The sequence below is a fragment of the Columba livia genome, chromosome 5 (genome assembly GCF_036013475.1).
Source record: "Columba livia isolate bColLiv1 breed racing homer chromosome 5, bColLiv1.pat.W.v2, whole genome shotgun sequence".
In the NCBI taxonomy this organism is placed as follows: Eukaryota; Metazoa; Chordata; class Aves; order Columbiformes; family Columbidae; genus Columba; species Columba livia.
In genome coordinates, this window is record NC_088606.1 from 40,657,237 (window position 1) to 40,682,254 (window position 25,018).

Here is a 25,018-nt window from a genome sequence, read left to right on the forward strand (position 1 = left end):
AGGTCACTAACCATTTCCCCTTGGATTACTGGGGCTTCATTCTGCTCCCCATCCCTGTCTTTCAGGTCAGGAGCTAGGGCCTCTTTAGCCCTTTTTTGCCTAAACACCTCTCTACTGGATCAACCATTTGGATTTTAGGCTTTACTTGTTAAGGTATGGTGCAATCATGAAGAAGAATATATCTTTATTCCCTGCCTAACTCTGTTTCTGAGCCAAAGAAGTTACCTAGCACAAAGCTGGGGAGAAAAGGCATGTTTTTCACCCAGGACAGTGTAGTGGCTCCTCCCTGAGATATGGAAGCTAAAGCTTCAAGGCCTTAACTCCTCTGACAACGACTTCAGCCTCAGTCCTTTTTTAGGCAGCCTGAAGCATGATTCTCTCTCTTTGCTAGCGATCTTCTCCTCTGCCTTGACTGATTTTCCAGTGGGAGGGAAAGAGAATGCATAACATCAGGTTTATGTAAATACTTTATGGCTACATACAACATCTAGAGTTTAAATTTGTGCCCAGACTCATTCAGACCAGCCATTCGCATTCAACAAGGTGATCTAATCATTGTATTGTTTTGCCTAGTCCAGCTCTCTCATCTGCTGTACCTTTGCTGGAGCTGCTGCCCGTCACAAAAAATATAGTAAATGAAAGTAATGGGAAACTGCTCCGTTTTCCTTTGTTGTTGATAGTTTCTAACTGCTTTTACAAAAAAACAAAACAAAACAAAACAAAACAAAACAAAAAAACACCCTTTTTTTTTTTTTTTTCAACTTAGGTACTTTAAACTCACCATTTAATTTGTAACAGTTAATTTCAATGACAGGCAGACTTCTGTACACATTTAAATCAAATCACCAAGAGACAAAATAAGGCTGTGCTTTGGCTGTGGCTCAGTAGAGCTGCCTTGCTACCCTGCCTTGTGCCTTTACACCAAAGAGGATTCTACCCCAGGGGATAGATTTTGTCCCAGTTTTTTCCAGGCTCAGAACACCTTTGTAAACCAGAACATCTTGTCTCTGATTTTTCCACCCGATCTTGAAACCAATCCATGCCCTACAGAATTTTCAGCAGGCATCTAACATAATTAGTGCTAATACAGCTGGGAAAAATGTAGTCTTCTGTTTAAGCACGTAAAGACTTTCATAGGTCTGGTGCTCCTTCACAATATTTTATTTTTAATTAATATATTATTAAACAGCTAAAAGACACAAGCAAGCAATTTCTATAAAGAGTAGCTAACAGTTGTAAAAACAAACTTTGTTTCCTTTGTGTTTGGCAGCAGATAGCAAGCTCTGTATTTGGGGGGGGGGGTTCCAGCAAGATGTTCATCTGAGAGCAGTGATCTGTGGTACATTTCGGATGAGGCTTTCGCACACATGCATTCATCTTCAGTGCTTAAGCAAACATAATGCCAGACGAGCAAGGCCCATTTCATTAGCATGCCATGTGTGTTTTTACACATTTTTTTTCTGGTGAGAAGCAGAGAGCTTTCGCCTTGCAGCACTTGCTTTAGTTTTCACACACGCTGCTCCAACAGCAACTTGACAGCATGTAGCACGTGGCCAGGCACGACTGGGGACAAGGAACAAACATACAACCTTTGGGGAACAAACAGGTAACATTTCAGTGGTGCATTCCATTAGGCTTCATGTACATCCTGAAGGAAACACGTGTCAAGGAGCAGACCTGAGCACAGGTCACTGATGATGCAGCATGTCACTGCATTTGTGCTCTACAGTTTTGTGGGGTTTGGGCTGTGCAAATGAGCAGGTGCTGAACCAGGGCCCAGGTGTGCTTTGGGGGGTCAGGGTGTGCCAGCTGCCGCTTCCCAACAAGCTGCACAGATGGGGCTGTGCCAGGTGCAGGTCCCTCCACCCTGCGGAGTCCTCCAGCAGCCTTTGCCCGCACAAATGCCCTCCAGGTCCTCCTGCCACACCGCCAGGTCAGCAACATACTGCCTTGATGTCCTGCTACAGAAAGGGAAAAAAGGGGAAAAGGAAAAAAAATGAAAAAAAGGAAAAAAGAAAAAGAAAGGAAAAAAAGGAAAAACGAAAAAAAAAAAGAAAGGAAAAAAGAAAAAAGGAAAAAAAAGAAAAAAAAGGGGGTAGGGCAAAACAAAACACACAAAAACACCCCCCAAAATAAAATAAAATAAAAAAACAACAAAAACCAAACAAAACAAACAAACAAAAAACCCAAACAAACAAAAAATCAAAATAAAGCAAAAATAAAACCAACCCCACCCCCCACCCCCCCCCAAAAAAAACCCACAAAACAAACCAAAAAAACAACAACAACGAAAAACTAAGAAAATGAAAAACCGACGCTCTGCGCAATGATACAGCCCACATGTAATCTGGGTCTCTGAAATGCAAAAATATTTTAAAATCTGTTACCGTTTAAGGCTACAGGGGTACCACATGGGGACCCCAGGAGGTCAAGGGGCACACACTTGCATGTGCCTCTTGGCTGCAAGGTTAAGCAGCAGCCCCTGGCCCTACTCTTTAAGTGTTGGCACAACCTTGGGTGACAGTTCTCCCGGCAAAGGGTGAGTGACACCAGCTTCCCACTGCCTTCCCTACCCACTGCTACATTCCTCACTCTATAACAGGGTTTAGCAGTCCCTCAGAAAAGTCATTCTGCACTGACTGTGAGTTATCTGAAAACCTTGTGTCTTTTCTGTCTCTTTCACATTTTAGTGGGTATTTCTGCTTGCGTCAGCAGCACTAAGAATGCACCGAAAACCCCAGTTATTGGTCTGTAGAGCATTTAGAGAGACCAAGTTTTCTCAGTATGTCTGAGATGCCTTTCTGTCCTGCACATGCTGCCAAACTTCACGAGGGTTACAGATCAAACACTGACTAGCTGAAGGGGCAAGCACCAGAGCCCGGGTGAATCAAGGTGCGCCAGGCCATGGGACATGGGAGCACACAGCCTCTTCCAAGTCATCCTAGAAGGGTTTACTTGCAGGATCGGCAAGAGGAGCCTGACAACATTGCACACCCTGTACATGTGCGTGCACAGAGCTGCATATGCTTTATGTGCACATACCCGCACCACGGCCGTGCCAGGACGTGCTGCTCTCCTGTGCGAGGGCAACAGATCCTGCTGGTCGGACTCTTCTGAGGCAGCCTCCTGCTGCCACCTCACCTTTCAGCTCACAGAGGCTCTTTATTTTTTCCTGCAGCCAGTATCCGACTAGTTCTTGTTTTCTCATGGTCTGAATTCGGCTGTACAGTTGCTTTCCAGCTGTTCAGGTTCCTCGGGTTTTGCATGGTATTCCCTAGCTCAGTAAACAAGCCTTGTACAAGGACTATTGCTGAGCCTTATCCATTCCCTTTGCTTGCAGCACAAGCAGCATTTAGTAGATACAGGGTTCAGGCAATGAAGCCTTTCGTAAAAAAAACCCTTGAACTTGAATACTGTCCATGTACACCAAAAAAGCAGACCCCTGTTTCTCTTTCTTTGTCTAATTTTGATTTCAAGTAAAATTAATTCTAGATATCAAGTAAATTTCCAACAGAGACAAAATGTATAAGATTTTCCTTGGAGGTCTCAACGAATATGCTATGTTTGGATTAAATAAGCCAGAAGCAGGTCCAAATCCTTCAGCACTAGGACATCTGGAAACTTCCCTGACTTCTGTGGAGCTCTGTTTTGTATTGCCCAGCATTCTTACCTACCATCTTTTTATATTAATATAGTGGAGGACTATAAAGATGTTCCAAGCTCCTAGTTCAAGGCAAAGTCTCTCACTGCACTCCAAAGCAAATGAAAACCAGGCGTCATTTTTCCAAATTTGCTCCTCCAGCAAGGAGGTGTGATAAAGAATTTGCTTTTTTTATTTGTGCTCTATTTTAGTATAGCACCTATTAAAAATACCTTGCCTATGATGTTACGGATAGAAGACTGTGAAGGGCAAAAACCTTCTGGGTGTGAAAATACAATGGTTATACACTCAGTGAGTTATGTTATCCTACATTCAGTTTACATATGTAAGGAGCACCAGTTTATGTCTCAGTCATTATCATTAAATTAAACATATTTGAGTCTATGGTAATTATTCCTCCTGAGTTTCTGGTATGAAAAGCTTGTTTCGGGCTCTTGACATTTCAGTGCATAAAGGCACTACACTTATATATCAATATAATCACTCATGCTTTATGCAGAATTTTTTCCTCCAGGCAACACTTTAAAGAACCAAACTCAGTCTCTGCAGCCGATGTCCTCTCTCCTTGAAATGTAACTGCCCCCCTCGTGGCAGCCCAGAGCAGTGTTTCTGTGCCAAACTCTTGCAGAGGAATGGAAAAAATGAATAATTTCTAAATCAGCAAGGGGAATTGGCCAGACAGAATGCGATTGTCTACATTGCAGTTTGGCTGTTGTTCACAGATATATATTACTCTTTGTCCTGACTTCAAAGCGGAGCCCACCAATTCAGTGCAAATTCTAGTTGCTCAGTCTACCTGAAAATCTGGACATGACTGAATGCAAACGGCCAGGACTTGGTTTGTAACAGAGCATTGAAAAGACACCAACAATGGGCTCAAGTTTAAGGGGACAGGCACATATGAAGAACTATCACCATCACCATATTCTATAGCATCAGGGAGGTCCTGGAAGGTCTCTGCTAACCAGGACCCTAATTTCTTAAAAAGTAAGACCACAGTGTGAGGGTCTTGTGGTCTGAAAACTTGAGGGGGGGAGATTAAATAAACCCTTTTGAAAGCTGGGAGCATGAACAAGGCAAGATGAGAAATGTACAGGTTTCCTCAGTTTTGTGTAAATAACAAACACTTTGATGTGTTGTAATGTGACTGTGATGTGTTGTAATGTGACTGTGATGTGTTGTAATGTGACTGTCACAGCCTTCAGTGGGGAACAGTGCAAAAACCCAGCTCAGCGGTATCCAGCTCCAGAGTAGCTGGGGAGATTCGCAGTCCTGCCACTTCTCCTCCTCCGTTCCACAGCACTCCGGATTGCCTGGAGGAGCAGGTCTTTGTTATTGAGGATGTTGTATTTGCTCAGATTCACGAGTTTGTCAAAATTTTCAGAGGAGTAGATTAGCCTCGTGAGGTAATAGGGCGAGAAGTTGTTCTCCAGATTTACTTTGCCTTCTTCCATCTCTGAGACAGAGCGCTTTACTCCTGCAGAGAAAGACAAAAGCCACCACAGTGAGCTGAATCTGGAGCACAAAATACATGGTGGTGGAGGGGATGGATCTGTTTGACAGAACTCGCTGCTAAAAACAGCCTCCAGGAAAGACTGCACCCTCCCCACCCCCAGCGTGAAAGAGCCATCCCTGCTCAGCCTTCCCAGCCGCTCCTCCTTCCTCTCCTGCTAAAGCTCAGACCTGGAAATCTCTCAGCAGAGCTGGCAGGAATCACAACCTTACCCCCGTCCTGCCCCTGCAGACAGTCATACCTGGCCCCTGGGGCCTCATCCTTTCTTAAACCCTGTAAGTCTAACTCTCAGATGTGCCACACACTTGGAACACCATCCAAAATCCATGATCAGAACTCGATTAGCCGTGACAAGAGCGTATCTGCCAGCTGGAGCGAGTGGACAACCTGGTGCGCACAAGGGGGCTGCGTGACGCTAACCAGGCAGGATTGCCTGTTGCACAGCGTGGAGGTGCAGAGAGCACAGAGCACCCCACATCAGCCTCTCACCCTTCAGCTCCACTTATCAGCCTTGGATTAACCCAACCTCTTGGTTTTACCAACATCCATCCTCCCTGTTCGGTCAATCTTTTTGTCGAAAAGTAGGACACCCTAATTCCCTCCACCAGGGACTTCTGCAGTCTCGTATTCATTCTTCTACAAATGTTCACAGTTACACTTTTTTTTTTTCTGTCTTTTTTGCCCATCTTCTTGCAGTCTGAACCAAATGTGTCCAAACCACAGATGTATTGTGAAATGACTGACAGCGGGGCTACATACTGCTGAGATATTCTCTGTGATGTCTACCAGAACTGTATGAAAATGACACATGAATTTTGCTTGAGACATAGCAGGATTTAATCTAATGTAGTGGTTTCTGGGCAGTGTGATGAGTTCAAGGGGCTGGGCACAGGCTGTCACTAGAAGTGGCTGTATTAAAAACACCCAAGTTTTGCTTCATTGAGCCTCCCAATATTCAGAGCCCCAAGTTATCTGTGCTATCCACATCCAGATACAGCCACATCTGTCTCAGGTACACAAAAGCACAGTCTATAGTTGTATTGTAAAGGGGCACTTCCCAAGCTGATTCTCTCTTTTCTGGAAGATAAATAGTTAAAAGCAGGAAAAAATAAATAGCCACATTCCACAAGGTGTCTCTCAGTCATCTAGAAATGAAAAGCTCCACTGTTAAACTTGAAATCCGTGCAAGCCTGTTGCCAAGCACCCTCCTCTCCCAGCCACCCACATCAGTTGCTGGCTGTCAGCTTGATTGATGAATGATCAACTGCTCAGAAATGTGCAGGTGAGTGTCATAGCTCACCAATTTGGGCCTGGAGCACTGAGAAACTGCAGCAGCTGCTCTGCTGTGCGTAATCTCATCCATCTTTCATTCAGAGAGACTTGTAAAGCACCCACCTGTTTTACCTGCTCAATGGCTCAATGGCTTTCTCTCACTGTGGATTGCTGTTTGGGCCATCCCTAGTCTCCAGGTAACAAACCTAGCTGCCTCTCCTTGGTACCTCCTCTCCTCATCTCTAGAGTTTCTAAATGTGATTTTGTTGGTGTATCTCTTACACCACATATTCTCTGAGTACGGTGAACACCATAGTGGAAAAGGAGCTTTACTTAACCTGTTTTGCTGTTGTTCATAATCCTCCCCAAATGTTCCCTTAGAGACATCCATTTTGCTGTGGCCTCAGAACCACAATATAATTTTGGGCAAAGCTGGAAGAACACTTTGTCTGCTGCGCTGAGCAGTAGCAAGGGAGAGCAGAAGTTCCCCATGGCCTGACAACTCAAAAGGTTGTGTGTGAGATACTTCAGGGTTCATTTTTGTAAGAGCTCCAGCACAGAGGAAGAGCTGAGGTTAAGAACCTAGACAGCAGAGGAACCAACAGGACACTGCCCGTCTGATTTTTTGCAGCATATCCCAGAAGCTGTTGGGAAGACCTAGCCTATACTGAGACCCTCTTGTTCTAGCTCAGCCTTTGCTGTTTCATGCCTGCATTCAAAGACAGCACCTGAGGGCAAACCCCACTGCCCAGTGCCTGCTGGGGCTTCACACAGAGCCAACCCAGCTCCATATGTCCCCATAGCAAAGCCATGTCTGCTGTTGAATTCCCTGGAGAAAGGGTGGAAGGATATGAGCTATGTCACCTGGGAAAATGTGGGTCTTGCTGTCTGTTAATCATGTGCACAGGGCTGCCCAGCTTATGTGCAAAGCTCTTTAGCAAATACAGGACAAGGCCCTTCCCTGTGAGTAATACAGTCTTTCCCTTGTGTATGCCACAGATTAACAGCTTTTCTGGCAGCTCTTTCTGATTCACTGTCTTTTATTAAAGGAAGTAACCTTCTTCTCCCAGAGTGCTTCTACCAATACCATGTAATGGCCAGGCCAAGGTAGGACCATCAGTAACTTTTACGCTTCTTATGCTTATGCTAACTAAACATTGCATCCCCTCCACCTCCTGCTTTTTATTTTTCTGAGTGGGTTCACAACAGAATTACTTGACCCAGCTGTTAGCAGCCATGTGCCTGTTCTTTTTGGTCTGACTGCTGGGCCACAAACATCTTTCTTATTTTTGCTGGAGAGACTTGCTAATTCTCTCTACCTGGATGGTGGTTGGCACAAGGGCATGAGAGTATGGGAGAAGCAACCAGTGTCCAGCCTACTTGCTTACTGCTCAGTCTTACATTAACAGGGTGAAGGTGAGGGAAGAAGCAACTGGCAGATGTTCTCAGTTTCTTCCTGATTGGGGAGGAATTCTAGTGCTATCTTTTCCCCACCATCTTACCATTGCAAGTGCTGCCTTCTCCAGCGTGCCTTGCTCTGTGAGTTGTGGCGTAAAGCCTTGTTCTGCTCTGTGACCTACTCAACTTCACTGAGTTTGCTGTGGTTCGCTAACCTGTCTCTTGAGCAGTTTGCAGAGGCTAATCAGCACAGACATGGTCCTGCCTCAGCTACCTCTGTCACATCATGGCTTCCTGGATGAGAGATACAGTTTCACTTTGTATGTGTGGAACATAATCCCAGTTTTGGTAAAAAGGTTAACATGACTTGGTTAACAGGAAAAGAATTAACACCTTCTTCTCTGCCATGGTGGAAACTCATGTGCTTTGAGCTGAATGTGGTAACTTCAATTGGTCTGACAGACGGCTGGGCATCCTCATTCATAGCCCAATGGAAGAGGCAAATTTAAGCGTATGACCATGCTGGGTAGGAGCCAGGGTAGTCCCACACACGCAAAATCTGTGCCCTCAGTTAATATTGTTGCTACAAAGGACAAATAAGATCCGTGCTGTGGAAAAACAAGTGGCTTGAACTCAACTAAAAAGTATAGTTTCATCAACTGAACTTACCAGGCTCCTTGAATTCCTTAAAGGTGTCATTCACCAGGGGGAAATGGATTATTATGGGTGCTCTGGGGTCCTCTGCATCTGAAAACACGTAACATTCTTTTGGGTTCTTCTCTTCTTCTTTACTTATCTCCACTTTGGGGAATGGGATTTTTTGTATCTTGCAGTATTTGTATGTCATCTCTAGTTGCTGTGGACACAGAATGTCATTGCCTTAAATCCAACACTAAGAAAATACTCAGATTTAGTGAGGTGTCATAGAAATACTGTGGCAACTTAATTCAGTCCCTAAAATCACTCTGCAATGAACATGCAGTCCGAAGTATCCACAGAATAACCCTACTTTCTGCCACCACTCACTGCAAGTCAGAAGATGCTTCTTATCTCCCTGTAATGTTTTTTACAGTGCGAGAGAATGCCGAAAAGCCACACTTAGAATTTGTCCTGAGTACAGAGCAGGAGTGATCAAGTTCATGTCTCCAGCAACCAACTGTTAACTGCAATCCCTTAGGATCCTAGGAAGTGAATGCTGCAATGCACTACAGAGGAGAGACCCTAACAGTTTCTGTAGTTCTGGTCTTGAGGGAATTGTCTTTCCTCCTCCAAGGTACAGTGACTAGCTTGCTCTTGATTGAGACCTGGACAGCTGCCTACTTGGAAGTTTTACTGACACAACCATCTCCATAGTCTGTCCGGTTGGTCAGTGCCCATCCCTCCTCATCACAAAACACAAATAAAAGGAAGGGGGAATTTTCCTGACCACCCAGAAGGACCTGCAGGAGCCTTGAAATATGTGATTAAAATTATATAAGCATGGTACCTACAAGACAACCTACAGAGACCAGGCCTCATTCAGTCCTCTCTTTCAGAACACCAACAAACTCCATTACTTACCTCACAAGCTAACCTTCATAGTATGAGGATCACTTCCATGCCTTTACCAATTAGTAATTTTTGGAGCAACTGGTCATTGTGATATTTGAGCATCAGATATGAATTTGGCTATTAAACCTCACAGTTTCACAAGTGGAATTTTACCAAGGCTGTAAGGAGTAAAGCATGTTTATCTCACCTTGAACACATTCCCCAAACCATAATCAAGTGAAATAATGACATCTACATTCCTCTCTGGCTTGAAAAGTGCCGCACCACTGCTGTTGATGAAATAGCCAACATCTATCAGGCAAAGATATTTCTGCAACGGTGTCAGATTGTTAGGGAAAGAGTCCAGCACAGTGTCTGAAAAACATTTTAAATATAGTTAGTGGTGCACTGGTAGGAAAGAAGTCAGTAATTATGTCTGTACTACATGCTAAGGGCAGCCCCTTGGTTGCCCTCGAGACCAGGCTCACCTCCCTCCATAGTGCGAGCCCACAAACGTGGCCCCAGGAGCACGCCCTCCAAACTGCACATGTGGGCACATCTGGCCTGTTACCACATGCCCCAGGCACACCACAAAGGCAGGCTGTGAGGCAACCAGGCAGAGGACACGTGAGACGCAGACTCCACTGGCCTCACAGCTGCTCTGGGGAATGACTTTTCACAGAATGCAGACTTTAGCTGATTTTTTTATTCCCCTAAGAACTGGGAAAAATGCAAACAACAAAAACAATTTCACAGTGTAGCAACAAATCTAATAAATGCACTCAATGCACATCAATGCACACAAATGCACTCAGCACATCAATGCACTTCTGCATTGCTCTTTTTTGCTTTTGCATTTTCAGCATAAGACTCCTCTCCTAGGATGAAAAATCTGACTTCAACCTCCTTTCTGTGATCTCTTACACAAATTATCTTAGCCATGCTGCAAAAGGAATACCATGTCATACACACAGTACCTTAAAGTATTGCTTGAATTAATTATACCTTACATGACTGCCAAAAGGAGCCAAAAGTGGGTTATACTAACTGAGAAGTTGAGATCTAAAGCCAGTTTCTCATGGCTAGGCTCATTTCTCTGCCAGCAACCCCACCAGCCTGCCCTGTAGACAGCAAGTCCACCATTGCTCCCCTGGTACCAGTTCTAGTCTGATGGAATAAGAAACAGTTTACCATTGTTTTAAAAGTCAAAATAGTGGTTTAAGAGAGTTCCTCAAGTTCACAAGTGAGGTAGCAAAGCCCAGAGCAGACCCCTTGAGCCTTAAATCATTTGTGCTTATGTATTTTAAGAAACTGTTTATCACAGAAATACTGCAGGTAAAGTCCGGCATTTCTTTTTTTTTTTTTTTTCTGCCTCCTTGGCCTCATCCTGTAGTGTTGATTTTAACTGTGCAGAATAACTCCAGCTTGTTCCATAGCCTGGAATGTTTGACAGCAGCTTGAAGTAATAACTCATATTTGTTCCATTCCCTCACTGTCAAGTCTTTACAAAATTATTTGCTTATTTTAGTATTCATGGCTGCTGGGAATTCATAGATCCTGCTGTAATGAGAGACATTTGCCTGCAGTCCCTCACAGAGAAACAGAGTGCACGTTTTAGTTTTATTTGGCTTGGTTAATATTTTTAGTTGAAATTCCATTACCCCCATTTTCTTATCATGAAGATGGAGCTGTGCAGCATTTATTCATGGCTGGATATGTGAACTAGCAATAGGTATGTCCCTGGAAGAGTTTTTCCTTCCATCCCACACCCAAAGAGGGACTTTAGGAAGTCCTGTCTCAGGAGTTCCTTTAAAAGCATGAACCCTACTGTAAATGCATTACAATAATTACAGGCTATGAGTTCTCAAACTTTTCACCATGAAAACTGGGCTTTTCACACGGCTTTTAAAGCCTTGTTTTAATGTTTCAGGTAACCTGAGCTGCAGGGAAGCCTTGAAAACACAGCTGTATCTGGAGACTTCACCTACCACGGCAGTATCTTTTCTGCTCACAGAGCTGGCATCTAACTCTTGTTCCTGGAGATGGATCCATACCTGTTTTTAGCTTGGTCTTATGCAGGTATCCAAAAGAAGATGCAAAATCTGCTAATTTTTCCCACTACACACTTCCAGTTTCTCTTTTCCCACTCCAGACTTCATGCTTTCCAGTTCTTTTACTTTATTTGTAGAATATCTACTCTGAGGTAGTCTTTAGTGTCCCTATGCTCTCCTCCTCCAAGTCATTCTTGAAATCCACTTCCACCCATTTGCCTTTACAAAATTGCTAATCAGCAAATGTAAGGAAAATTCTTTTTTTTAACATTACTGACTCACAATGTTTCCTTCATCCACCTTCTTAAGATACTTGCTTGCTCCTTCTCTCACCCACCCTTTTTATGCTACTTGTTTTCTCCTCTCGTTTTCTTACAGCAAATTCTTCTAGGACACAAACGTTTTGCTTACTGAACATTTTAAAATCACGTATCACACTGTGGGCTCTGCCTTAATCCACAAAAAAAGCTCCACCATCTCTTGCCATTGTCAGCAAACAATGTAGCAATGTCAGCTGAGGACAAAAAGTGTTGTAACTTGTACAAACAGGGGAGAGAAAACACAAGCTGCCAAAGAGAAGGGCTCAGGGGAGGCAGAGAACACGTGTTTTCTTGCTGAAGTCAGATTAACCTTAATAATGTGGGGTCCTCCCACACTGCTACCTGCTCATGATGATGATAAATGAGGATGCTGGGATTACAGGAAGTTTTGTGACGCACAAAACCTCATCTCCATCACCTTGCTATCATTTTACAGATTGTTTCATAGATTTTACATTGAACTATTACGACTGTTTACTTTGCTGTTCATCTTATACATCAAGTCTACACATTCTGTTTGTTTAATATGTACAGTCAAAACTTATGTGGCTTTAACTTTCTGGTTTGGGATCTCTGTATTTCTGTTTCTGAAGGGTTAAAGAGAGTTTTCTAGATGGATAAATCATTAGGCAGGAATACCACACAACCACATGCTTGCAGCCAGTTCTTTCCTTCATCTGATCCACATAATAACCTGCTATTTTATGTTTCCGGTATTACCTTTGTTTCTTAACCTCAAAAGATTCTACCCTTTCTGAATATTTTGACTACTGTACCTATGCAGAGTGACAAGCTTCCTGTAGAAGAGCATGCTTTGACACAAATTACAGCTCTCTTCAGGAGGCGAAAGAGTGGCCCATGGACTAGATCATTTAGACCTGTTGCCTTCAAGAAACAGACACCATGAATATAGTTCCGTCTTGGCAGATTTCCAAACCCTGAGAAAACATCTCTAAATGTGAGATTTCCAAAGTCTAAAAATAAAAAAAATCTGAGATGTTACCTGCACACTGCAGCTAACTCTTTGTTGCAGTTACCTTTCCATTCAATAAATTTTTTCTGTTGGATATAATCCTTATGAAATTCTAAGCCTCTCAGGAAGTTATGAGACTTTCCCAGTAGTGGACGCTTGGTCATAATGTCCTGAAACATCTCGAACAACTTCCCTGACAAACAAGATGGAGGCTCGATGCAAGTGATGTTGTCCTCGGGTGAAGATTTTTCTGCAATAGAGAAGGAACTGTGAGAAAAACCATCTGCAACCTGTTCTGCTGGGCACCTTTACTGGGTAGTTGCCCTTGCTGTCTTCTTGTGGGTGGGTCCTTCCCCTCCCTGTTTCTTGCAGTCTGCTTGAAAACATATGCACATGGCCAATCCTACTTAAATAGGGAAATATTTGCTTTTCTTTAAAGCAAGCACAGTTTTGGTTTTTTTTTTTACTCTTTCAAATGACACACTGGCTTTGTACTTTGCCTACGAGTAAAAGCCACCCTCCTCATTTGCAGTTATGGGAGGAGTCACTTAACAGACCATGAGCAAATTTTAAATTAAAAACATTTGTAATAAATAAAATAAAATAAAATAAAATAAAATAAAATAAAATAAAATAAAATAAAATAAAATAAAATTAAATTAAATTAAATTAAATTAAATTAAATTAAATTAAATTAAATTAAAACATCAGATAACAATCATTCTGATACAGGTGAAAATCATGCTGGAAGATCCACAGTGTGGCAACACAACATGCAGCAATTTAGGGAAAACATATGAGAGATTGTTCACAAATAGTAGCAATAATATATCTTTCGTAATCCGTTCCTAAATAGGAAGCACTGTATGGTCAAAACCAAATACTGATTTGGAAACTCTTACCTATATCTACCATATCTTTGGCCCATCGTTCCCAGAATTCATTTGAATTTGAGGACCAGTACAAGCCATCCAGCAAATTCCTAGTAAAGATGTTTGTCCAAAGACCTGCAAGTCAAACCACATGGGACCATCACATGCCAACCCCTATTACAAGCATCCATGCTACATATTTTTGGCCCATGTGAACTGACCTTGTCACGACACAGCTGAAGCAGTAGGTCTCACAGAGTTCAGACATAATGGTGTCAGCACTTTAGCGCTCTTTCTCAAGAAATAACTACATACAGACCATTCACTGTATAGTGCAGTGTAATAAAATAAGATGTATCAAGTCATCCAAACAATGTATTAAAGGGTTTACTGTGCACTTGTGAGAGAAAGCAGGCTTTGAAAGCATGGTGAAGCCATATAAGCATAAGGCCCTTTTTTAAAGCAATCTATTCTTTAAATTGATATAAAACCCATTTTTTCCTTTTAGGCATCTTTTGTTTCTGCAGAGTTCAACTGATCTAGGGCCAAAGTAGAACTGGCTCCATATGTGAGTCTGCTTTTGGAAAATAAAGAACTATCCTTTGTCATTAAGCACCATGCCAGGTACTCACATGAGGAACAAATTCAATCTCTAGCAGACTCCATAGTGAGAGAAATACAATTTTTTTGTCTCCACTGGGATCTTGGTTTTGGTATCAAAAGCTAAAATTCTGACAAAGATTTAAAATCTGCCTGGGGCAGATAGATTCTCCTGACTAGCTGCTTTTCCCCTTTTCTTCACCTTTAGAGGAAGAACAGCCAGTCAAAACAGTTGTCAGAGATTAAAAGAGCTTTCTTCATCCTTATGGGCAGGGAAGATTAGTGACACCATTCTCAACCCACCTCACCTTTGTGGGTTGTTCTTGATGAGTTATATTTAATTTTCAGCTCCTTCCAATACTACCCTAGCAGTATTTTGTCTACAAGTATAGCTGATTAAGTTGAAGATTTGATGACTCTTCAGGGAAGAATGGTTTATTATTTCTTCAACTTGCCTCCTTCACCTGCTTGTTCGGTCCAGAGAGCAGGAATCTGCCCAGGTTAAAAGGGAGGACAGGAGGAAAGAAGCTTTACAAAGACCAGAAGTGTACCAAAGGGTTAGAAAGCCCGTTGAATCAAGACCTAGAGCAGACCAGATGGCAAAGAGTATTTTACACAGACCTATGGCTATCTAGTACCATGCTTTCTAGCATGCTGTGATTAACTATATTGGACTGCTAGGTCACCTTCCAGATAGCAGATCCGAGATTCTGGAAGCTTCTTCACTCGCCTTCCCATGAAGAACTCACTGTCAAAATATTCCGAACGAATGGAGGCTCCATATTTTGGTATGGCCACCTCATAAGGAGAGAACTCCGCCCACTCTACAAAAGAATTGAAACATAGCATGCTTACTGTAATAAAAATAAGAAGACAAAACCTTCCCTTGTGGATAAAGCTATCTACAAGCTCCATGGACCTTGCTTGTCTCAGCAGCTCTGTACTATCAGTAGCTTTGTATTGCAAACTACGCTGCTCAGTTCCACACAAACTGAGAGATGATTTGCATATAAAAGGAAGTAGCCTTTCTGGGATCCACTTGCATCTCTAAATCAAGGGTATCAAATGTACAACATGCAAGTGTGATGCAGCCTGCAAGGAATGACAGGCATGAAATGTCTACTAACCCAAACATGTCAGTCTACATGATATAACAAAGCAGCCTGAAGACACATCAGCTCCAAACTGGAAAGCATCACAGCGTGGGTATGGCCATGCAGTTTCCTGACTCAGGCTGTCTTGGACAGTATTGCAGTAGAACAGTAAAACTAACCAAATGTAAGTACTAACTGTTTTTTCTTTCCAGTATCTGTTAATTTTAATACTTTTTTGCTGAATGTAGCCTGTGTCCATTTAAAGACTGCCATATCACACCCATTATAGCAATCATATTCCACTCCATTTTCATACCCTCATCAGTATTCAAGTATTCAAGGCAGTGACAATTAAATTTCATGGCACCTCTACAAACTAAGGAAGCATCAAAGCCATTGTATAGGTGTGGAACTGAGGCAGAAAAAGATCACATGATTTGCCCACACTCTCAGTGTCTGTGGCAAAACTAGAACTTCAGCCCAGATCTTCAGAAATGACCTGTTCATGCCTGAGGATGTTATCTAGCAGTTCTGCTCTTTCTAATAAACACCCAGCAGTTTGCAAAAAACACAAACATTTTATTAAAAGATGAATACAGAGTCAAGGCAAGCATCAGATGTATTCCCCTTCCATTCTTCACACACATACACACACCCTTCCTCCAAATTCTCTTTAGGCCCTACTTAGAGTTAGAAGAAACTCTAGGAATACTTACCTCTAAATTTGAAAGTACCGAACTTCTCCTCTTTCACATTGAGGACTGCATAGAAAGGCAATGGGTTTTGTCCATGCTCCAATGCCTTGCGCTGATCTGTGAGTTTGTACTTTCTTGGCTAACCAAAGAGATTAAAAAAAAAAAAAAAAAATCACAGTAAACCTCTGGAAGAACATAGGGCAAAACCACTGACACAATCTATCTGAATACGGATAGGTAACATACGTTTTACAACCCAGAGGAAACTGTGAGTCACATTTTTATGAGACATCTCCTTTCATGTTCCTGCACTTTCCTTCCTAGTTTTCTTTTTGATACCTGGTAACTTCTTCATTAATATCTAATAGCCTTGACTGCCTGTATCCCAAAGATCTTCACTAAAACTGAGACTAATGTTCACATGAGGACAGATTACTCTAGCTCTGAAGTGTCCAACTGGAAACTGGCTTTAAAAGACCTGACTTTTCAGGGGGGATTGCTCAGTTCTTTCTGAAAGTTTGCCTACTGAAGTTGCTAGCTGTTGGGCACCCTAGTACAGAGGCACCTTCAACCACTAGCTACCTTGGAAAATCCTGGCTACACGATCCTTTGTAATTGTTTACAAACCACACTGGGATGCCTCAGTCACTTTGGATTTGTTCCACACGTTACCTCATGCCCTCAAAGAGTAAAGCTCCGAAGAAAATGAGTGGATGTTTCCCAAATGTGTGGCAGGACCACGTACATACCTGTTCATGTAAGAACATTTCCTGGATAAGTGACCACAGGGTTGTAAAAGATGACACATGTCCTGCTTTTTTCCTTTCAATGACTTCTTTGTGATAATACTTCAGATGCTCTATAGACATAAGGTTGAGCTTGCTTTTTGTCACTTGTTCTTTTACTGCCTGAAGTGGCCCCTCCAGAGATTTCTGTGACCAGTCGGCATGTTCATACAGGTCTGCTAGGGTCCTAAAGAACAGAAATGTGAGAAAATAATCCATTTATTTGGATGGGTTTGGAAAATTACTGTATTTACCCAACTACTTTAGTCACAGAAGAGAATCAGCAAGCCTAAACTGAAGTTATGACTGAAAGCCAACAGTAATAGCTTTACCAGGGAATTGCATTCACTTACTTACAATTTAAGACTTCGAAAGACATGCATCTCACTGTGTGGAAATGTCATATTACAGACATTCCAAATACCAGTCTCATTTTCTATACGCACCATGTTGAGCCAGAAGCCCCAGTGACATAGGTAACGCAGTCCAACAGATGTAGCTTCTGAAGAGCTAAGAGGTGGCCAAACATAGCTGACATTGCTCTGAGGCCTCCGCCTGTTGCCATAACAGCTATTACTGGGACCTGTTAAAAACATAAGTATTATCTTCAAAAAATTACTCACTTGCCTACTTGGAAAAGTCTAATTACAGCTCTTACAAATTCCTCAGCAGACTTCATTGAAGGACAATGAAATTAAATCAACATTCAGTCAGTCTTTACCAGTACCTTCTTCCAACAAACCTCCGGATACTCAGCAGGCTCCTTAACCCCAAATCTTGGATAAGTTTGAATATGCAGTGGTCTTAACCTTTTTTCCTCCCCTTGTTCTTTATGATTGGAATTTCAATGATTGATAACAGAAAATGATATGATTTTATTATAAATAACAAAAATTGCAACAAATGCAACTAAAAATGGATTCAAGGAGGTCCTGAGCAGAGTTCAGAAAAAATATATAAAGTAAAGAAAATGATTCTTTGGACAGCATCCATTCAACAAACATAATTCCTGCAGGAAAATAAATATTCACTTAAAAATTCACCATGGCTCTTGGCAACAAAACATACTTCAGCTGGAGTTTGTTATAAAATGTTCTTCGCTACCCTAAAGAATTTTGACTTTGTGTGAAAAGTGCTCTGAAAATATCAAAAAAAGAGTAAACCTAAATAATGGACATCACAATGATTTCATAAATATCTATGTGAGGTGAATTCCAAATAATCCTGTTTTCCTACTTGAACTGGGTCGCCTGGCTAGGCTGTGTCTAGCACAACACCTCAAATCTTGCTGACCAGCTACATCACACTGTTGGAAACTCTGGCTTTGAAGAGTGATATATTATGTCCTTAGGAATAATTTGACCCATTGAAAAGAATGGAGGCATGAATAGCTGAGCTGAAACTTTATATGAGTAGGAGGTATGCCACGCTGAGGACTTCTGCTGCCATTCAGATCAATGGGTTTGTCATCAACATGTCGAAACTACCAGAAATTTTGTGGGGAGTTGCGCCAATCCTAATTCAATAGACGCAGAGCCCATGCTTGGCTTCCAGCTCACAGACCTCATGTCCATGCAGATCTCCTTCCAGATGAAGAACCCTCTTCAGGGCACTGGCAACCACCCTCTTTCTTTTCTGCAAGAACTCTTGCTCTTCTCGACACAGATCATACCCAAACCGCACATCTAGGTTTTCTGTGCTGAAACATAAACAAATCCAGAGGCACAAGATTGGTGTTTAAAATATATATGGAGCTATTTTCAGCAACTGCAGCCTACCAAATATAATAAAAAAATAAGATTCTCTGTTCAGATTTAGAGACAGAAACGCAGCTTCCAGTTTCAAATAAATCAAGTACTTTGCTTCTATGTGGTTTCTTTATTTTCTGATGTTTCAGTGTGTGTTCTACTGTTAGCTAAGGACAGCAAATATGAAAAAAGAAAGGCTTCTTTCTGTCTTTCAGTAGCTTTGTAAGCTGAATCCTTTCTATTTCTGCTTCATACAATTTCTGAGCAAACGGTAACTTGAACCTAACATGACCTTTCATGGGGATTTGTACCATAGATTTATACAGAAACAGTACAAAGAAAAAAGAAGTATTCAAATAATTCTGGTTTATTTGTTGTCTGTCTCATTATTTTACAGTGTAACATTTCTTCTTCCCTACCTTGTACTTCTTTCTATTGATATCACAAGAGCCACAAATCTATTTTCTTAAGAATACCTGTGTCTTTTGAGTATTGTATGGACTCTGGATGCTTTGCTTATTTCAAATTCCCTTTTTTTCTCTGCCTTCTTCCCACTTCTGTGACCCTTGAAGAATCCTCCAATAAGTCTGTGGTTCTTTGACGCAAAGGATGCTCAGTGACTAAGTTCCTCACCGTTTGAAATTCTCCTTTTTTTTTTTTTTTTGCATCTTGGCATGACTCTTTTGCCCCAAGGACATTTAACTTTGATCTGCTGTGGTGACTCCTTAATGGTGACTTAACTGTTCTTATATTTTGCCTCTGGTCTTGCACATTCCTTGCATCTAAGTAAAGGATAATCTGTTCTAGAATTCATAGTTCAAAGAGCAATAAAATCTTTAGAGAAAAAAACAGTCCTCTTACCAATCATTTAGTTGGAGGTACAATTGCAGTGGCACATTCTGTAAACAAAGCAATGAGAACAAGAACGTGAATTACTGGGAAAAAGCTAAGATTTTCAGTGCCTTGTACCATTACCACCCTGCATATAGTTTTTTGCAAAACTGTAGTGGGAAAGAAAAGGAAAGCAACTAAACACCAAACGTACTACATACTACAGAGAAGCAAAAGAGGCAGGAGGAGTCAAAGCAGCTAGATGAATGGGCTGTGAAACAGGATTTCCTCCTCACTATAAATACACCTCCATGAACCATCCTGACCCAGCAGCAGTACCACATTGCCACCCCCCTATCCTAGAGGATGAAGAACAGCAGCCAGACAGAGACAGTGACAGGAAAAGGAAATACAAGTCACTATATCCTTCCAAAAACCTACTGGAGATAAGAGAGCCCGAACAGAGGGGTGGTAATCTCTAATGGTAAAACAGACTTTCATTCTCCCTTAGGCTGCTGAGAAATTCTTCTCCTCCTATTTTTACTTGTCATTTGCTGAAAGGTCTGGTAAAGAATGTCTGGCTGTTGTTAACAGATTCATCTGGCCACACAGCAGCACTACTACTGCTTCTAAACTAACTTAGAGTTCTATCTCTCCATCAGTTACCATCATGACTGTACACATAAAAGAATGTGAAAGAATTGTTCTCTGAGGGCAAGATTCAACTCATCTAATTTTAACCATTTAAATTCAGGTATATGGGCTGAGCTAGCTGCCTGGGCTTGATAAAGAGCTGTGGGGCATCCCAGAGCCTTGCCAGAGGTATTGAATATTCTCCTTCAACTATGTAAGGACAGCAGAAGTTGGTCTTAAATGAATCTAAACTGGCAAGGATTAGATCAAATAATTGATTTTATTGACAGAAAATAGATATTTCTCTGAGAAAACCAACCTTTTTCACAGAAAACTGGTATTTGCACAAAACACTCAGAGTTACTGATTTATTTATTTTTTTTGATGTTGTGGTGTTAAATACTTAAGGTTACTTTATTCTTCTCTCCAAAAGGTGACATAAATTGTGAAGCACTTACATGTCTTACAGGGAGGGTTACTCTCACTTTATGTCCAACAGGGAGAAATTTCAGTGGTACTGTTAAGGTGTCACTTAAATTGCTATTGTCATCTTCCTTATCAGAAACTTTCTACAGAGAACAAAAAACATGGGTTTTATTTACAGAATAGAAACAATCTAGTTCTTTACTGTTTTGGTGATACTGGAAATAAGTAAGTAGTATGAACAGTGGTATCATATAGTGCTTATTACCTGCAGCCTGACTTTTAGAACTGGCTCCCAAGCCTTCACACAATGGAAGTAGAAAGTATCTGCGTCCTCTGTAGTTTTCTGTGTTCCCTCATGAGATGCAGACACCGTAAGCACGAGATTTTTGCCCTCTAGTGAAAACAGATTTGTTTAGAGAATAATATTGCTGTTCAGGCAAAACCGGTGCGCCTGCCATCACCCCACAGCCTGGAGTGCTCCCAGAGTCAGCTCTCTCTCACACTTCCCTCCACAAAGTTTACTGTGCCCGACTTGGTAGATTCAAGGAAAAGACACAGAGATCAGCATTACAACTGGAGGCAGTTTAGGGACTTTCATTGCATTATGTTTACTGTCTTTAGAACACTGTTAGTCATCTCTGTATCCTGAAGTGCCTCTGTATGGGTCTGAATGACTATGATAGGGTTGATTTGGTCTTGTGCTGCTTCACAAAGAAATCGGTATACCTGTCAAGTATCTCCTGCTTTCATTAATGTCCACTTGAACTTCCAAGCAGCAAACCTCACGGGACTATAAAAGACAAGAGTGGAAAAGGGTGAAGATGGCAAATGCCACATCTGCAGCAAATAATGAAAAATCATACAGACAACCACTACCGATATTATAGAGCCAACTAAACTGGTTTCAATGCTGGAAACTATTCAGCTGCACAAAAGTAAATTTAAAGTTCATTATGCCAGAACAGCAGCCCAGTTATGCTGCTTCAGAACTAGCTTGTCCATGCAGTGGTGCATTGCCAGAGGATGTCATACCCATCCAAGTTATCCCCAATTCAGGAAGCTCTGTACAAAACATTGTTGCCCAAACAGCTACACATGTATCTGATAATTTTTTAGGAAGGGTGGGGAAGGACACCTGATGACGAGTTTCTGTGTATTGTGGCAGTGATTAGTCTACAAGGCATCTTCTTGACGGTCCTGATGCAGGGAGATCATGGATTTATTCCACCCTGCCCTCCACCTGAGTCATGCTAGTTCACCTGTAATAACTCATGCCAGGACAGTTTTCCAAGCCATTTCAGGAGCAACACGTGCCAATCATTACAGCTCTTATGCCTCACAGAGAAAATGAGGGGGAAAGAACAGCATATGTGTTACTTTGCCTCAGGGGTATTGAATGCGAGCATCTGGGAATCACGCGCAGGCTTGGAGTGGTTGGCATGAAGTACTTTGTACTCCTTCACTGCCAGGCCAGCCTAAGGAGATTGGTAAATACCACACCCTGACTAATACAAAAAGAGAGCTCTATGTTTCAATGACTAAAATAACTCTTTATTAAAAAACTCATTTCCCAAAAAGCTGTTACATTAGATAAACTTCCAGTCAGAATCACACTGAATACTTACTGTTGTATTCTATGGACTCATCCCTTTTATAACCTTTGTCTTTCCTGCCAAGTGCCATACTGTATTAAATGAAACACGAGCAGTTTTCACTTTGAACACCAACAAATACGGGGTTCTGCAACATTAACAAACCACAGCTGGGCAAAAGATCAACACCTGTAATATCTAAGGACTTCAAGAAAACACAACTTCTATGTTTGCATGGAAAGCACAACAATGAAGCCATAACAAATGGGAATCATCCCATATCTTGCACTTTATAATGCACACCATGCTCTTATCTATCCTAGTAGCTTCTGTTCTCTCTATAAAAAGTCACATGTCTGGGGGGGAAGAGGAGAGAATCAAAATGAAGGAAAAGTCACTGCAAGCTAAATTCATATGTGAACCTTACCACTAGGACATCATTGGTAATGAGACGCTCTGGAGGGCCAGGACTGAAAAGACAAAATCAAAAAATGAACAAACAAAAGCTGTGTGAGTATCTGGTATTTGAAAAGAATAGTAGTTTTATGACCTTTCCTCCTTAAAACTGAGTGTAGTTTTGTTAGTATCATAATTTGCTTTCTAAAAGGCATGATCCATGATCACCTGCTAAGCACATGAACCAAAACGTAGTAGCCAAACAAGAAAAAAAGCATGAGAGCTCACAAAAATACCAGTGTTTAAAACTATATGCTAAGATACTGCAGAACAAAGACGTATTGGTCTATATGGAGTCATGTCCTGCTATTAACAAATGACCACATGACTTGGGGAAAGCAAAGACTACTATTAATATATTCTTCAAATACTTATTATGAAAGACATTTCTGGCTGTTCTGGATTATAATTTACAACTGATTATAAATGAATGGCAAATAAGAATTAGCTCCCACTGTGCTGTATGTGTGACTGGAAAACACGGAGGTAAATAATAGAAAGTCTTTCTCCCAGACATTTTACCTTGTAAGACCTGGGTCTGTCACAGAGTTAATGTAATTATTTAATACCATGAGTAACCTACAGAGTATACTAACAGCATCTCTCATTAAGGCAAATACTCTAACATCACTATGTTACACATATTCATAAGTGCTTTCATGTATCTGAAAGGACCATTAAAGGTATGTAGTATGTAATCTTTGACTTTCTACAAAGTCCACGGAATTTTACCAAGCACCACTTCCAGCCTGAAAACTTCTATTTCAACTATAGAATGTACTTAAATGTAACAAACGAGGTTTGACTTCCAAGGATGGAGTATCCCCCACATGCCTTATAACTTGAATGGTGAAAGATGCTCCTCTTATTTCTAGTCTGAATCTACTTGGTCCCGTTTCCAAACACTGCATCTCATTCTGTCCATTCTATGTATCTGGCTGTGACTGCATCTGCATTTGCAGGAGATGCTCATAACATCTCTTAAGGTATCTCTCATAGATGAATTAAATAGGTTTTCTTAAGGGAGAAATTAATCAAAAACATCAGTGATTTCCTTCTGCAGCTCTTTCATGTTTAAGAATAAGAAGCTGTATTTTCAGTTCCTTCTTCTAATCATTCAGTTAGTCAGTTTTGACTGAACTATATTCCTTTTTTTGGTAATGCTAAGCTCAAATATGCCAGAACTTGTAGTCTAGTGGGGTTTTTTTCAACCAAACTTGTGATAGCATTTAAAAGAGAGATCAAGTTTATATTTTGGAACTTTTTGTCCTCCACACAATGCTTATTACCACTTTGAGAAGGATGGTCTTAATTTTATTTTTTGCTGACTGTGTGGTTTTTCAGTTTAACTAAGCTATCACCTAATTGATGACTTTTCTAATACTGTCTGCATAACTCTATGCATATATCATTATAATAATACAAGTTTTCTGGTCTTTTAGAAACACCATAGTGTTCTAGGCATTGTTCTAATTAATATTAACAACTTGAAGAGTACTTCCATTAAGTTCTACATGCATCTTGTGTACAAGTTATCACATTGTGCCAATGCTATTACATTTCCACAATCAGGACATACATATCAAACAGAAGGTCAGATTTGTATGAAATACACCGAAAGGCAGAATTAGCTGCAGAAGTTAAGGTTAAAAAAAGTTTGAAACTGTAATTTCAGCTTACTTCTAAGAGGAGGAGCTAGAATAAGTTCCTCTTTCTCTGAAATATTATTACCCCCAGCAGATCTATACCTTTCAGCTTTGGAATTTTACTCACATTCTTTCCATCCAGAATTCCACTTCCAAACTTTCCCATTTCCTAGCGCACCTCTCTTTCTAAAAAGAAAAGGGTAAAATGAATATGGATTATTGGAGGCTGCAAGAATTTGGCAGTACAGACACACCTAAAAAGCACTTTCGCTAATGTTACCATAAAAGCTGTGTGTTACCTCCTCTTTCCAAAGCTGAGATTGCAATGGAAACCACAGGCTTGCAAAAGGCACATAAGAATCAAATTGTCCCACTGTGGGATATGTAGAATCATACGTATTTCCAAAGATACAATCAGAGAGGGAAAGCTTGACTGAAACAGAAATGTAAAGGCTTTCTGCAAAGATGGTGTGCACAGAGGAAAGGTATTGAAGCTCAGCAACAAGTGTGACTAACACCAGTGTCATTTCCATGTACAAACCATTTAAAACACATCCACACTGAATCTAACAGAGATGAAGCAGGCAAGAGTGTTCTGGACTGAGGTGGTTATTGGATCAGTGTATTTCCCAGTGACTCACTCAGTGGCTGAGAAGTGCGTGGCACCAGCCTGCAGAGTCACAAGGAAGATCCATCTTAACAGCTTTCAGTGTTTGGGAAGCAGCTGTTCTTTTGGGTATAGACTGTCTCCATCCTGCAATGAGCAGGTAGCAACACCAACCAGCCCAGGAGTTGTCACAGACCTACCCCAGCTTTGTTCTCTGAACAACTCTCTTTCATGGGCTCCTTAACAGAATACCAAAGATGTTAGCAGAATAGGTGTCCCTTTACTGTGGGCTGGAGAAATCTGAATCACCTAGAA

General features: G+C 41.3%; 1 protein-coding gene across 10 annotated transcripts in view; it reads right to left on the bottom strand.

The window, feature by feature from the left end:
• Nucleotides 1–1,138: 1,138 nt before the first annotated feature.
• The window catches only part of LOC102098523 (cytosolic phospholipase A2 beta), a 58,320-nt gene continuing 34,440 nt past the window's right edge, over nt 1,139–25,018 (bottom strand). For 8 of the 10 annotated variants that reach the window (XR_010473005.1, XR_010473001.1, XR_010473000.1 and 5 more), the window contains 17 exons: nt 24,224–24,282; nt 22,422–22,464; nt 21,129–21,192; nt 20,668–20,795; nt 20,435–20,545; nt 19,374–19,411; nt 18,328–18,463; nt 17,211–17,347; nt 16,729–16,951; nt 16,001–16,118; nt 14,877–15,014; nt 13,621–13,725; nt 12,783–12,968; nt 9,583–9,749; nt 8,514–8,700; nt 3,043–5,138; nt 1,139–1,961 (listed from right to left, as the gene is read on the bottom strand). Coding sequence is in view for 1 of the 10 variants with exons in the window: in XM_065064579.1 (XP_064920651.1) it covers nt 4,891–5,138; nt 8,514–8,700; nt 9,583–9,749; nt 12,783–12,968; nt 13,621–13,725; nt 14,877–15,014; nt 16,001–16,118; nt 16,729–16,951; nt 17,211–17,347; nt 18,328–18,463; nt 19,374–19,411; nt 20,435–20,545; nt 20,668–20,795; nt 21,129–21,192; nt 22,422–22,464; nt 24,224–24,282 (2,088 nt within the window). In the remaining 9 variants the exon portion in view is untranslated. Of the gene's footprint in view, nt 5,139–8,513; nt 8,701–9,582; nt 9,750–12,782; nt 12,969–13,620; nt 13,726–14,876; nt 15,015–16,000; nt 16,119–16,728; nt 16,952–17,210; nt 17,348–18,327; nt 18,464–19,373; nt 19,412–20,434; nt 20,546–20,667; nt 20,796–21,128; nt 21,193–22,421; nt 22,465–24,223; nt 24,283–25,018 lie in introns of all 10 variants that reach the window. The other 2 variants (XR_010472999.1, XM_065064579.1) reach the window with 2 other exon arrangements.